The sequence below is a fragment of the Mobula birostris genome, chromosome 10, assembly GCF_030028105.1.
Source record: "Mobula birostris isolate sMobBir1 chromosome 10, sMobBir1.hap1, whole genome shotgun sequence".
NCBI lineage: Eukaryota > Metazoa > Chordata > Chondrichthyes > Myliobatiformes > Myliobatidae > Mobula > Mobula birostris.
In genome coordinates, this window is record NC_092379.1 from 121,779,828 (window position 1) to 121,795,493 (window position 15,666).

Genomic DNA, 15,666 nt, shown 5'->3' on the forward strand with positions numbered 1-15,666 from the left:
GTTGTAAGTACCACTATCTTACTATAAACACTGAAATACTAGGCTTTTTTTTATAAAAAAAAAAAAAGCAAGCTTTGAAAACTCTGGAAAAGCTCAGTAGAGCAGGCAGCATCTGTGGAGAGAAACGTAATTGCTGTCTGTACTTGATGACTTTTTAAAGGAGCTGGGAGAAGTTAGCCAAAAGAAGATTTAAGCTAAAGCTGAAATGGAGTTCAGAGATCCAGCGAGAACTCAAGGGGAAGTATGTGATGGGATCAGAGGTGGAAAATTTGAATGACGAGGAGCCAGTTGTCTGGGGCCTAGAAATTTAAGATTAGAATGTTCTCACCATTTACAACTCAATCTTTCAGTCCTGGCCCTTGCAGTCTACCTATTGTGGTTGTAGAATTCTATTTTAAACTTGTGCCATGACTATTTTATGGTATGTACCCAGTTTTTATACTTTCATTGAGTTGTTTAGAAACTATGGTTATATTTTAGAAATGGTTTTATCAAAGAAAAAAGCTCTGAAATTTTGGAATCAAAATTTCTAAAATATACCAAGTATCATGAATTTTGTTGTATAAATCCTCATGACTAAAACTAACCTCAGGACTGAATGAGTGTTTCAGCATCAGTCCTTTGCAGTTTTTACTAAAAATGCTAAAATATATTTCTAGACCCAAAGATACGTACATTGGATATCTGCCATTGGCTCATGTGCTGGAACTCACTGCAGAAATCTCCTGTGTTGCTTATGGCTGTCGAATCGGTTACTCATCCCCCCAAACGTTGTCCGACCAGGTGAGCAACATTTTGGACTTTACAGTAATATCAAACAAGAAAATCTGCAGATGCTGGAAATCTAGAGCAACACACACAAAATGTTGGAGGAACTGAGTACAGTCGCTGTTTTGGGCCTTTACAGTAATATGCCTTTTAGCACGGAGGTTATCCACAACTCTTTAGAATTAACTTCCTGTCAAAGCATTTTTATAAATTTTGTATATCTCTACTTTGGGAATTTAGAAGGGGAATAAGCTATTTGGTTTCGCAAACTTAAAAGAAGTGGAAATGGCTTGCTTTTATAATGGGAGGTTACACTTCACATTCCCAGTTCACTTGCTCTGCACTCTTGCTGAGCTTGTATGTTGCTAAATTTACTTTCCAGACGACAACAAATTGTTCAGTAGTTGAATGGAAAAAGTAGAATAAAAAAAGTGGCAACACTTCTGAATTTTGTTCTCTATTGTTTCACAGTCAACCCGGATCAAAAAGGGCAGTAAAGGGGATTGTACAGTCCTGAAGCCAACACTGATGGCAGCAGTCCCAGTGAGTGTCTGAATGTTAACAAGAGCTTAAGTGTTCTAGCCTGGGGTATAATTTCTAGTAAAACACTGTATTTATCACCAGAATCCCAAAACTCGTGGGGAGAGAGGTACATGGATTCTGAAGGAACCTTCACTTACTTTTAAGTAGAATTGCCATTTTGGCAGACAGAATCATAATCTGATGGAGGCTATTTTGCTAAATGTCAGTATTTTCTAACATGTAATTCCACATTGAAGTTTTGCTAACAAACATGGGGGTATTGATTCACTATTATAGGATATGGCTGGTGATGGGAGAAGGGGAGGTACATTATTTCTTTGAACATTTTCCCATGGTAAACTGGCTGCCTTTGTCTTTTCAGGAAATTATGGACCGAATTTATAAGAACCTCATGAGCAAGGTGCAGGAAATGAACTACTTGCAGAGAACCATGTTCAAACTCTGTTATGATTACAAGCTGGAACAGATCAAAAGGGGTTACGATGCACCTCTTTGCAACCTGTAAGAAAACTCAATATTACCTAAAAGATTTCACTGAAACTGGATCTAAATCTAAATTGTTCTGTATTGACACAAAAACCAGTTTTATTTTGGGGAAGTATTTTTAACGTAGTTGCTGTAGTGAGATACAAGTGGACTTCACTCACTTCTTGCCGCAGTTCTACTGGTGCTAAGTTTTTGATGTGAACACAGATACTTGCCAAATGGCAAAGCATTTAGCCTCTGGACTTGCACCAGCCAGGGTAGGGACAAGGATCTTTCCACTTGGTGCATAAAGAGATTCCACACCTACAGAGACCAGACCCTTTGTCAGATGGGAAGGGCTTGGAGTTGGGCTCATATCAGGCCAGTTCAGCCTGTGTTGCTCCTTTCCTGCCCACAGGCAAGTTTCTGATTCTGCCAACTTTTGTTGGCAAGCAAGTGATTTGTGTTGCAGAGAAATGCTATTCTGGGCAGACTAAGGCAGTCTGGCATTTGACCAGGACATAAAATGCACATTCTCCGTGTCCAGCCTTAAAAGAACCAAGCTGTATCTTCCTTCAACAACTAAATGCACTTTACCCTGATAGTAACTTTAAGCTTGTCTCCAATGGTAGATTGCCTACCTTTGAGAAATCTTTCACTTTCTTCACGAGTGTAGCCTTTCCTTAATCTTTGTTTGGAGGTGAAAACATTTGAGTTGTGTCCCTTAGTATCTCTTGTCTCCCATGTTTATTTCTTACAAGGAAATAACTGCTTCTTTCAGTGATACTCTAGGACTGTCCATTCATACTGAGGCCCTTCTGTTAGTGTCATCCCACCTTGGGTCTCCACGGTGATGTACTTTTGAGGGTAAACCAAAATAGTCCAATAGAAATAAGTCTCAATGCAGCTACAATGAATGACTGCTTTTAAACATCATTGTATTTGTGAAGATCGATGTATGCAGATATTGTTTTTAAAAAAAACATGGGTATAGATAGGGTAAATGCTAGTGGGCATTTCTCCACCCCCCCCCCACCCCCCCGAGGTCGGGCGAGACTTGAACTAGGGACGCAAACAACAGGAATGCTGCAGATGCTGGAAATTCAAGCAACACACATCAAAGTTGCTGGTGAACGCAGCAGGCCAGGCAGCATCTCTAGGAAGAGGTACAGTCGATGTTTCAGGCCGAGACCCTTCGTCAGGACTGGGTTAAAGGTGAAATGTTTAAGAGGAACATACAGGGGGAAACTTCTTCACTCGGTGGTGAGAGTGTGGAACGAGCTGCCAGTGGAGTGGTGGATTGGGTTCTATTGCAGCATTTAAGAAAAATTTGGGTAAGAACATGAATAAAAGGTGTATGGAGGGCTGTGATCCGGGTGCAGGTCAATGGGATTAAGATGAATAATAATTCGGCACAGAATACATGAGCCGAAGGGCCTGTTGCTGCTGGACAGTGCTCTATGACTATATTATTCAGATAAATATCTTGCATGTTTTGATGCAATACAGATGCAAATAGTGGATATAGGCTAGAGGATGGAATCCCAATACTGCATTCGGTAAAGGACCGTTTTGGGAGGAAATTTGGGCATCTCCAGTGGTAGAATGATAAAAAGACTGGGCCTGAGCAAGCGACAGGAACTGAAGTCCCTGAGGGTAAGTAATAAAGCTAGAAGAGGTTTCAGAGTGACTTAGAAGAGGGGCCAGGTTTGTTTTTTTTTAAACTGAGCTGCCACTAGGTAGACAACCACTGTAGGTCGCTGAGCAAGGATAATGGGGAAATAGGAATGGATTTCAAGATGCAGAGAGAGTTTGATAAAGTTCAAAACTTTAGTAAGATGGTATCGGGTCAGGTGAACATACTAAAATGTTGTTTGCCCACTGTTCCAAATCTGCGCATCACCAACTTCCCAAACGTAGTTTGGGGAACTTCATAAAGTGTTGTAGGTGTTTTATTTGACAGGGGTAGCACAGTAAAATAGCGGCTAGCACAATTGCTTTATAGCATCACCAGTCATGGTTTTTCCACAGGCGTATGTTGGGGTTAGTGAGTTGAGGCATGCTGTGTTGGCACTGGAAGTGTTATGCCACCTGTGAGGCCACCACAGTTCTCAGACCATGTTGGTCATTGGCGCAAATAATGTTTTTCACTGTATGTTTCAATGCTTCAAAATACATGTGACAAATAAAGCCAGTCTTTAAATTGGGGGTGGGGAGGGAGAGTTTGTCATGCAGATCTCTATCATTTCCAGTGCTTTGGGGTATTTGCAATCTCGAGCATCTTGTGAGACCCACCTTAAAGAGCATTTTTTTTTGTGTGTGTTTTATAATAGGTTATTATTTAAAAAAGTGAAGGCACTATTGGGAGGAAATGTTCGAATGATGCTGTCTGGAGGTGCACCTCTTTCCCCACAGACACAGAGGTTTATGAATGTGTGTTTCTGCTGTCCAGTAGGTCAAGGCTATGGCTTGACAGAAACGTGTGGGGCTGGTACCATCACTGAAGGTGAGTGACTGAGCTAGCAAGAGTGCTGCTTGGAGTGTGGTAATGTCTCATGGGAAAGCAAGAGTAGTGATAAAAGGAAATTAACTGGAGAGACTTGAATATACTACAGGCTACAAAATGGAGCTGGAGGAGAATTATTAATTATTGGTGCTGTATTTTAATGTGAACAGCAAATTTTTCTTTTGTGTGTTTGCATATATGTATGAAATCCTATTCTCTACACTAAATTGCATGCAGGTGCTAGAGTCATTGAGGAAAATGATGGTTGTTTATGCTTGTTTCATGTGGCTTAGTTCATAGTTTAACCTGGGTCAAGATGACATGTGTTTGGGAAACTAATGGGAAGATTTATGTCTTAAGATTATTGCCAAATGTGTGCGTGGATATCCAAACATTGTTCACTGCTGCTAAACAATTCTGTGAAGCCCAAAGATTTCCCCTTCTTCCCTCAGGTTTCCACTTTTGGCTTTCAATATCTAAATCTGAAGGAATCAGGGACAGGGAATTTGATCAATTCCCATCCTGGTCCCACTCTGCATAAGTAATTTGATTAGATGCTTTGATGTTTTGGTGTTCTGAACATCCAGAATGATTAAGATTTGGAAACCGCAATTATAATAAAATTAACATGGATTTTCTGACTTTGTAATTTCCACTGAACTTTCCAAAAACTGAGTTTGTCTATCTGTTTTCCTTTGTCCATTTTTTCGACCTATGGAATGACAGGACACAGGTGACCTCTGAAAATCAGCATATTCTCAGTATTTTGTTGCTTTTTAAAAATTCTTTTTTTCACAAGTATAAATTTAAAATCAAAATTGTCATAATTGACAAGATTTACAAGGAAGCTACCTGTACACTGCTGTGAATTGCTGCTTGGGGGGTCTTCACTCCTTCCAGTGAAGTGGAGAAACATGTCTAAAGTTGACCAAATGTGTCACTGATGACATCAGTTAGAGATGCTTCTTCTCTTTAACAATGTGGAATGCAGAATTGACACCAAACATCAGATTGCTCCAGTGAGCGGATTGACACGATCGCAGGTTTCAGCAAGTACACAAAGGAACATAGTTTGTCTGCACCACTGGCTCTGTAAAGAGCTTCTGGAATGTTTCATTGCTGAAAGGAATCCAAAACCTAACCATGCTCTCTGCAATTTCAGTATCGGACTACAGCACGGGCAGAGTTGGAGCTCCACTTATCTGCTGCGAAATCAAGCTTCGCGACTGGGAAGAAGGTACTTTTATAAGACCTGCATCCGTGTGATTTGACAGTATAGGGGCTGGGAGTTATTGGGTTACTCTTCCAAGAAGCTTGCACAGCTTCAGGGAATGGCTGTATCGTCTACAATAGGTACAAGTACCATGGTGACAAGAATTAAAACCCCATTCTTGTTGCTACTCATGGTACTTTTCATTGTCAAATGTAGAGATTGTGAAAGGAACAATATGGAAAATACTCTACCAGTGACAGGCAGCCCGGGAGCTCCACTGCAGGGTGAGTGCTGACGGCCTCCACTGCCCTGGCCTCAATCCTGACATCCATTGCTCTATACATTTTGCACTATTGTGGGTTTCGCTCCTGCTCCCCGAAAGCGTGAGTTAGCAGCTTAATTGACCCTGCTGCATTGCCTGCAGCGTGCCAGTGAGGTGAATTAGTCTGAATGGGTGTTTGATGATTGGTCTGAACTTGATGGCTGAAGAGCCTGTTTGCATGATGCACAATTCAAATTTAGCAGTCAGTCAGTGTTTTTTTTGTGTTAAAACAAAGTCACTACTTTTCTTTCCCTCCCCTCCCCCTTTCTCTTCTCGAAGTCTGTCTGGGGGCCCAAGTCAATCACAGTCCCTGTGATTGTCACCAGGGCTGTGAGGAAATTATAAAGCATTGTCTCTACAATCAGATTAAAGTTTATTATCACTGTTTTACATGACTCAAGTTGTTTTGAAACAGTGGTATATTGCAAGGACAAATTACAAAATGGAGACACCTCTTTCTCCCTTATAGGGAGAGAGGGAGCCTGTGATATGTCGGGTACTGGGTGAATGAGTAGTCTTTGGGGTACTGCAAGTCTTTGTCTTTGCTGTTGCTTTGCTGCACGTTTGGGGTGCTCGGTGGTGGGTGTTGATGCTTTTTTTTGCTGATGGGGGAGGGGGGATCATTGCTTTGCTGCTGCTTGCGCGTGGGAGGGAGGGGAGCTGTGGGGGGGGGTGTCTCTGGGGTTCTAACATTTAACTGTCATTTATTCTTTGGGGGCACTCCTGTTTTCGTGGATGGTTGTGAGGAAAAGGCATTTCAGGATGTATATTGTATACATGTCTCTGACATTGAATGTACCTATTGAAACAAAATAGTGCAAAATAAAAAAGGAATAATAAGGTAGGGTTCATTGACCATTCAGAAGTCTGATGGCGGAGGGCAAGGAGCTGTTCCTGAATCATTGAGTGTGGGTCTTCAGGCTCCTGAACCGCCTTTCTGATAGTAGCAATGAGAAGAGAGTATGTCCGGACAGTGAGGGTCCTTACTGATGGATGCTGCCTTCTCTAGGCTTCTGCTCCTCGATGCCCTCCAAAGAGGGGAAGGTTGTGCCATGATGGAGTGGGCTGAGTCTACACTCCATAGCCTCTTGCAGTCCTGTGCATTGAGGCCTCTGTACCAATGCCCTCCGCCAGACATCTGTAGAAATTTGCCAGAGTCTTGCCTGACATACCAAATCTCTTCAAACTCCTAATGAAGTGGAACTTCTGGCATGCCTTTCTTTTTGTGATTTGAGTCGCCGTGTTGCACGCAAGACAGAGCTCCAAGACATTGGTAGCTGCTCCCTCTTTCCACTGCTGGCCCCTCATTGAGTTCTCCTGGTATGTGTTCTCTTGGTTTTGACTACCTGAAATCCCTTGGTCTTGCCCGCCTAGTTGACATCTCAGATTTTATCAATCACTGTAGTGTCATTTGTAAGTGGTATTTGAGCTGTGTTTAGCCACATAGTTAGTAGAGTGGTGCGGCCTGTCATTGGCAAAATTGCCTGAATGGTCTCCTGGATGTATAATTCTGTAACTGTTCAATCCCGTCAGGGTGCAGTGACAAAGTTTCTCCTCACAAAATTTCGTGTTCTCTTTTTCTAGTGGGTGATTAATAAATTCTCTTTATCCTCCATCTCTGTGGGCTTTGGTGTATTGTGACTGCTTTAGATTTCACTTGTAGTATCGTGAGCAGTTTTGGACCCAAAGTGCTGGCGCTGGCATTGGAGAGCCTCCAGAGGAGGTTCACGAGGATGATTCCAGGAATGAAGGGTTAACATATGAGGAGCGTTTGATGGCTCTGGTCCTATACTCGCTGGAGTTTAGAAGAGGGGGGGCGGGGGGGTGGATCCAATTGAAACCAATGAAATATTGAAAAGCCTAGGTGGAGTGAATGTGGAGATATTTCTTATAGTGAGGAAGTCTAGGACCAGAGGGAACAGCCTCAATAGAAGGACATCCATTTAGAATAGAGATGAGGAGGAGTTTCTTTAGCCAAGGGGTGATGAATCTGTAGAATTCATCGCCACGGATGGCTGTGGAGGCCAAGTCATTGGGTATATTTAAAACACTGGTTAATAGGTTCTTGATTAGTAAGGACTTCAAAGGTTACGGGGAGAAGGAAGGAGAATGGGGTTGAGAGGGGTAGTAAATCAGCCATTATAGAATGGCGGAGCAGTCTCAGTGGGCTGAATGGCCAAATTCTGCTCCAATGTCATGGTCTTTGAGGCCTCTGTTTCCTTCCACCAACAGGCTGAGCTCAACAAGCTAACCCAGGATGAAAATGAGTCATTCTGAGCAGTGGCAGTCAGCATTACTGTTCCTGCCTAGAATGTGATTATGACTTTCCAAGTGATTCATGAGTTCATGTCAGGAACAAAGTGGGCTGCTTTTGATTTTTCAGTTAATTTGTAGAAATCCAGCTGGACGATTTAAAAAAAGAAATGAAAATGTTTGTGTTGCATTCTTTTAAAATGTTCTTCCTGAAATGTTCAGAATAAGCTTGGTTGTATATCTAGTAGTGCTGCTATCTCGCAGCTCTAGTGACCTAGATTCGGTCCTGACCTCCAAAAACTCCCCTTGTGGCATTTGCCCATTTTCCCTGTGGTTGAATCAATTTCTTCCGCTGACTCCAGTTTCCTCTTACCTCCCAAAGGCAGGGAGGTTAACTGGCCACAGTAGATTGCCCCTAGAGTGTAGGAAAGTCATTAGAATCTGGAGGAGTTGGGTTTCTGGGAGAATAAACTGATCAGTGTGGAATGGGTTGCTGCAGATTTGATGAGCTAAAAAGCTTATTTGCATTCTCTGACTTTCTGCTGCATAACAGTTGTTTGTTGTTCAACTATAGGAGGATATACCAATCATGACCAGCCAAATCCAAGAGGAGAAATTCTGATTGGCGGGCCGAACGTGGCAGTGGGGTACTTCAAAGGAAATGTGTCCAATGATGACTTTTTTGAGGACAGCAATGGTCAGCGTTGGTTTTGCACGGGGGATGTTGGCGAATTCCACCCGGACGGTTGTCTACAGATCATTGGTAAGAACCCAGGAAACTGGAGCAGGAGAAGAGCATCAGGACCTCTTGACCCAGCTTATCATTCAAAATGACTTGTCTTTCTCCACCATTTTCCTACACTCTGCTCTAGATTCCTTCAGTCTCCGTTTAGAATATCATCAGTAAATCAGTCATGTGCTGTCAAGAGTTCCAAAGACACATTGAATGAAGAATTTTCTTATTTCAGTCCTGAATGACCTGTCCATTATTCTGCAATTCGTCATTCATTATCTGCTTTAAGGGTTCCTGGAAGAGAAAAGCTGTTCCTTAAGCACTTGCCTCCTGGAAGGGACTTGTCATTTTTCAGTCTCTTTTTCATTTTCTTTTATTTTCTCTGCACTCTGGGCCTTCAGTTTTATGGGTCTTCTGTGAAGATAGACATTATGTATTTTTAAAATTTGTCTTCTGATTTCTTATTATCCATTATAAATTATCAGTAAACAATCCACATATACCCTGGGTAACTTTTGTTTTAATATCTCATTAGCTTGCTCGCATGTCTGTTTCTCCTTTCTTTATCAATTCCGGAGTGATCCCTTGAATTTTTTTTAAAAGGGCTCTGAACCATCAGGCTCACAGCAACTTTGTAAGTCTTAAACACGAGGAATTCTGCAGATGCTGGAAATTCAAGCAACACACATCAAAGTTGCTGGTGAACGCAGCAGGCCAGGCAGCAACTCTAGGAAGAGGTACGGTCGACGTTTCGGGCCGAGACCCTTCGTCAAGACTAACTGAAGGAAGTGCTAGTAAGAGATTTGAAGGTGGGAGGAGGAGGGGGAGATCCAAAATGATAGGAGAAGACAGGAGGGGATCACCTGTCTAGCTCTTGGCTCCATCCCTCCCCCTCCTGTCTTCTTCTGTCATTTTGGATCTCCCCCTTCTCCTCCCACCTTCAAATCTCTTACTAGCTCTTACTTCAGTTAGTCCTGACGAAGGGTCTCGGCCCGAAACGTCGACCGTACCTCTTCCTAGAGATGCTGCCTGGCCTGCTGCGTTCACCAGCAACTTTGATGTGTGTAACTTTATAAATCTTTTCCTTTGATTTAATAATTTCTCCTGTAATCCATATTTGGTCCTTTTCGTGGATTAAAATTCAAAGTACATGTCCAGTACACCTCCAAACACTACCATGAGATTCATTTTCTTACAGGCATTGTTGTTTCCATGCCAGGCCATGATGCAACCAATCAGGATACTCCCCACTGTGCATCTATAGAAGTTTGTCAAAGTTTTAGTTGATGTGCCAAGTCTATGCAAACTTCTCAGACAATAGAGGCATTGTAAGTGCTATCACAAAGGAGGCATGATACGCTGGTCCCAGGACAGATCCTCTGATACAACAATGCCAAGAATTTAAAGTTAATGACCCTCTCCAGCTCTGATCCCCTAATGAGGGTTGGTTCATGGACCTCAGTTTTTTCTTACTTCAGTCAATAATCAGCTCTTTGGCTTTGCTGACGTTGAGTGATAGGTTGTTATTGTGACTTCATTCAAACAGATTTTCAGAAAGGACTTGCATATTTATTGCAAATCATGTGTTATTTCTTAACTGTTAGCCATTACCTTACCTGTGTTATTTGAATGAGGATTTCCAATCTACCAGAGCCAAGCTGCGCCCTCATGTCTTCATAATTTCCTTTGTTTTGGTTGAAAACACTAGCTTCAGATTGAACTACGCCAATTTCAAATGTAATGTGTTAAATTCTATTATAGTTGTTGCTTCCTCTGGACTCCCTTACAAAAAACATTATCAATTAACCCTTTCTTATTGCACAGTAATAGATCAAAAATGGCTGATCTAGAAATCTGTCTTGTCTATGCCAGAATACATCCTCTCCTTTTTTTTTAAAGCTCTTTGCCAATTCCCAAAACAAAAGTTTGCTCCTCCTTTCTTCTACCTATGTTTGGTTCAATCTTTGCCTCTCCCTACCTTCCGTTTAGTGACACCCTGAACTCTTGCATTAGGAAGACACATCCTAGAGTCACATCTATATACACAAGTACATCTTTGCATCTCCTTAGTTATTGAATCTTCTATCATTTCTATCTCACTTTTCTTATTCCTGTTGGGTGCTGTCATGTCAATTGTGGTGCTGCTATCCTAAGTCTGGCTGCATTCCCCTGAGGCACCACAGTCATCAGGGTTCAGATGTGAAAATCTGATTGTGAAAGGGACTCTGGAGAACTCGTGGGCTATCAGCTTTATCCTCTCCCAGGTTGCTTGGTGGTAGACCATTCCCTCTTCATACTTTTAAGCTGCAGTATGATCATATCCCTGAAGTGCTATCAGCAGGGTCTTCAACCTGGCACCACAGCTCCATCTCCAAATCCCAGTGCTTAAGCTGGAAACATTTAAGTATATGTTCCTCTCCAATTCACTGGGAGCATCCAGTACTTCCACAGGTACAGGATTCACATTCCACTTGGCTGAGCTGCCCTCTCGTGCATCACTTTTATAGATAAGAGTAGAAATCAGATGCTCACTAGCCATTTTCCTGCCTTCTGCCAGCAATTCTTTCCCCACTTTATATCCAATGCCAATGTCAAGTTACAACGGCTCCACTTGCCGTTGCCCTGACCTCGCTCACTGAAGTCTCCACCCTCAGCAGCACTGAGCTACAAACCATGCTGTGTTTTCGTACACTTGTCGAGTCACCGGACTTGAATTAATTAGTAGCAGATATTGGGCAAGGATAGGAAGGGATTATCGGAAGGAGTGAACTGGGATTGCGTTTTCAGAAAGAAGAGATTAAGATTGAATGCAGCAGCATTCTTTGCTCTGAATACATCTGTTGTTTTGTTTACCCTGATTAGTCCGTGGTGTGTAAAACCAAAACACCCAGACCGGCAGGGTTTCAGATTGGTAACATCGCCTGGCTGACCAATAATGTGGTCTCTGGGTGAACACACAACCTGTGTGAGATCATTGTATCTTCTCCATTCTATCCCTGGGCTGTGCTTTTATCTAAATTACCTTTACCAGGATGCTGCCTGGATTGGAGAGCATGCCTTATGAGGATAGGTTGAGTGAGCTGGGACTTTTCTGTTTGAGCAAAGGAGGTTGAGAAGGGACTTGATAGAGCTTGACAAAATGATAAGGGGCACTGATCAGCTGGAGACCTTTTTCCAAGGTGGAAATGGCTAATATGAGGGGCATAATTTTGAGGTGATTGGAGGAAAGTATAGGGGGTGTGTCAGAGGTAGTTTTTTTTTTACACACAGTGGTGGGTGCATGGAATGCACAGCCAGGGGTGATGGTAGAGAGATACATTAGGAGCATTTAAGAGACTCTTAGATATGCACATGGTTGATTGAAAAAGGAAAGCTGATGTGGAGGGGAAGGGTTAGATTGATCTTGATGTAGGTTAAAAGGTCAGTACAACATTGTGGGCCAAATGGCCTCTAATGTTCAATGTTCCTGAGGAGGACTTAGTGGAGCCCAAAGTCACCAACTTCCAGAGAAAAGAAATCATGATTTTAGCAGGAATATTTTTTGGATTTTCGCATACAATATGGAATGCATATCATGTGCCTATATTACTAGAGATTTATATTTTTTTGAAAAAAGCCTATCACTGAGTGTACAATGTCACTGTTGACCCATGTCTGAGTCAAGTGATGATCAGGCAAATTTTAACTAAATAAAAACTCAAATTTTATTGTAAATGACCATGTAAACTAGAAAGTTTGTTATAATCGACTCTGGGTCAATGATTTAGGTTCCTGAATGTTATTGGTCTTTTTGTACCAGTCTTCACCCAGATTCCAACTCCAATGTCACAGCAAAATGGGGGATCCACAGTTGGCCAAACAATTCATCCTGTTTCTCCTTCCCCCACTCATGGAGGTCTTCCTTGAGATCTTTAGTCTCCAGAGTTCTCACTGTTCTGCACCAACAATTGCCCATTATTATTCACTGTAATGTTTTCCTGTTGGTTCTGTATCTGGCTAGCCTGCTGTCCACTTTCCGTTGGCTCTGATCCAATGAGGTATTACCTGATTGCTCTTCTCCCAACTAAGGACTTGCCTCTGATCTTATTCCCTTGCTTCTGCTTGAGTCAGGTCATTTTACAGCCAGCTCAAGACAGACCCTGGGCTTGGGTGACGTCATCTCAGACACAAACTGTCTTCCATAAGTCTGCGGCAGATGATCGGTAGGGGCTTTATGTTCACTTTCATTTGCTCTGACCGAACCTTCCCTGAGCAAGAACCAGTTCAGGAAAAAGTTCACAAAACGGTGGCCTCTGTTCCTTCCACCACATGGCGGCAACAACAAAGACTTTTTGTCCCTGATGTATTCCAATTAGTGGTTTTGTTGGGTTTTAATTCTGTCATGACCGACATCTCAAAGTAATTTGTCACCAGTGACATTGGTATGTGCTAATTGTGATTTATTATTGCCATATTTGATTGGTCAGGGCATGAAGGGACACGGGGAGAAGGCAGGAGGTTGGAGCTGAGAGGAAAATTGGATCAGCCATGTTGAAATGGCAGAGTGGACTCGATGGACTAATTCTGCTCCTATATCTTATGGTCTTATTTTCCAAGATGCAGTGGAAAAACCTGTCTTACATACAGTTTATATAGATGAAATCATCACATGAGCTAGAACAGGGTACCATGATATTGTAATGGTTACCATGACAATCTCAGGGCTTTGTAGTTTAGAGTTCAGTTCCAGCATTGTCTATAAGGAGCTTCTGTGTTCTGTCAGTGACTGCGCAGGTTTCCTCTGGGTGCTCCAGATTCCTCCCACAGTCCAAAGCTGTACCAGTTAGTCATTGTAAATTGTCCTGTGATTAGGCTGGGGTTAAGTAGGTGGGTTGCTGGTTCACTGGGTGAGGGTCCTGTTCTGCACTGTATCTCTAAATAAGGTAAAACAATAATAATGCAGAATAAAGACGCTGAAAAGTGCAGATAAATGATGAAGTGCAAGTACCCACGAGTCAGAGACTGCAGAGACATGAAGTCATGATTAGCACACAGCAAACTCCAATCCGGTTGAAACCAGACAATTGTCTCCTCCTGAGGTCTGTTTGAGGATAAATGACAGCCAGGACACTGGGCAAATCTCTGCTGCCCTAATTTACAGTGGTGTGAATGGATGTTTTAAAATGTATCTACCTGAAGGAGTAGACAGAGCTGCGGTGTGATGTCTCACCCGGAAAATGATGGCATGAGTGTAATGAAGTATTAGAAGAGATTCCTTTCGAAGGCTGTAAACATCCTAAGGCTCAGGTAGTTTGTTGTCTGGGGCTTGCTCATGTTCTGATATCATTTGATAGCCTGCAAGACATAACTGTGTGCATATCCCCTTACCACTTCTGTTGTGTTTATCTGTCATGGTGTAACCTTTCATAACTTAAACTAATTCTACGATAATGTAACTGTTTATTTTTTAGATCGAAAGAAAGACTTAGTAAAGCTACAAGCTGGAGAATATGTGTCTTTGGGCAAAGTTGAGTCTGCCCTGAAAAGCTGCTCACTCATTGATAATATATGTGCATATGCAAACAGGTAGGTCAGATTTCTGTCACAGTCCAGTAACTATATGAATTATAATCTGCTGTAACAATATTGGAAGCTTTGTTTTCATTCAGTAGTTGGCTACAGTTTTTCCATAAAGTTTTTGTACTTTAGGCAATTGGTTCATGGCAAGTAGAATCAGTAAGTTAATTATATAATATTAATCTGTAAAATATTAAATACGTCATTCATTCATCTTGTGAGCAGATTTGAACTCCATTTCTAAGAAAGGATATGCTGGCATTGGACAGGGTCCAGAGTAGATTGACAAGAATGATCCCAGGAATGAAAGGGTTAATGTAGGAGGAGTGTTTGCACACTCTGGGCCTGTATTCACTGGAGTTTAAAAGAATGGGATGGGAGGGGATCTCATTGAAACCTGCCGAATATTGAAAGATCTAGAAGTTGGGGTAGAGAGGATGTTTCGATAGTGGGAGAGAATAGGTTGAGAGGACACAGCCTCAGAATAGAAGCCCCCCTCCCTTAGAACAGCAGGGACAAGGAATTTCTTCAGCCAGAAGCTGGTGAATCTGTGGAATTCATTACCACAGGCGGCTGTAGAGGCCAAGTCACTGGGTGTATTTAAAGCTGAAGCTATTAGGTACTTAACTACTAAGGACGTCAAAGTTATGGGGAAAAGGCAAGAGGGTGGGGTTGAGAGGGAAAATGAATCAGCCGTGATCAGGCAGAACAGACTCGATGGTCCGAATGGCCTAATTCTGTCCCTATGTCTTATAGTCTTTTGAATGTTGCTCTCTTATCTCGCTGGAATCACATTCCAGATGCCTACCACTCTGTATAAAAATAAGTATGCAACTTGTCTCCCCTTTCACCTTTAATGCTATCCCCTCTAGTGTTTGACATTTCCATTCCCGGGGGAAATGATTCTGATTATCACCCCCATCTCCCCCTCGCATAATTTTGTATATCTCCATCAGGACACCTCTCAGCCTCCAGTGCTTGGGGAACATAATGTATTTGCCAATCCAGGAAATATCTTAGCAAATCTCTTCTAAGCCCCTTCCAAAGCCTCCAGGTCCTCCCAGACTAACCAGGGGATAGTCTGGAAATTAATTCCAGTAAAAATGCAAAAGAAAAACACAAGAAATTCTGGAGATGCTGGAAATCTAAAGCAATGCTTATGGAAATGACGTTTTGAGCTGAGACCATTCTTCAGGACGAGGTGGGGGGCTGGGGTAGGAGGATAGCTGGAAGGTGATGGGTGAACCCAGGTGCGTGGGAAAGGTAAAGGGCCAAAGAGGAAGGAATCTGATAGGAAAGGAGAGTAG

The 15,666-nt window shown here is 42.3% G+C and overlaps 1 protein-coding gene across 4 annotated transcripts in view; it reads left to right on the top strand.

The window, feature by feature from the left end:
* acsl4a (acyl-CoA synthetase long chain family member 4a) overlaps window positions 1–15,666 on the top strand; it is a 91,297-nt gene that overhangs the window by 67,639 nt on the left and 7,992 nt on the right. For all 4 annotated transcript variants that reach the window (XM_072270890.1, XM_072270892.1, XM_072270889.1 and 1 more), the window contains exons 8-14: window positions 660–783; window positions 1,240–1,311; window positions 1,673–1,812; window positions 4,110–4,282; window positions 5,445–5,519; window positions 8,645–8,833; window positions 14,254–14,368. In XM_072270890.1, the coding sequence (XP_072126991.1) occupies window positions 660–783; window positions 1,240–1,311; window positions 1,673–1,812; window positions 4,110–4,282; window positions 5,445–5,519; window positions 8,645–8,833; window positions 14,254–14,368 (888 nt within the window). The remainder of the gene's footprint in view (window positions 1–659; window positions 784–1,239; window positions 1,312–1,672; window positions 1,813–4,109; window positions 4,283–5,444; window positions 5,520–8,644; window positions 8,834–14,253; window positions 14,369–15,666) is intronic.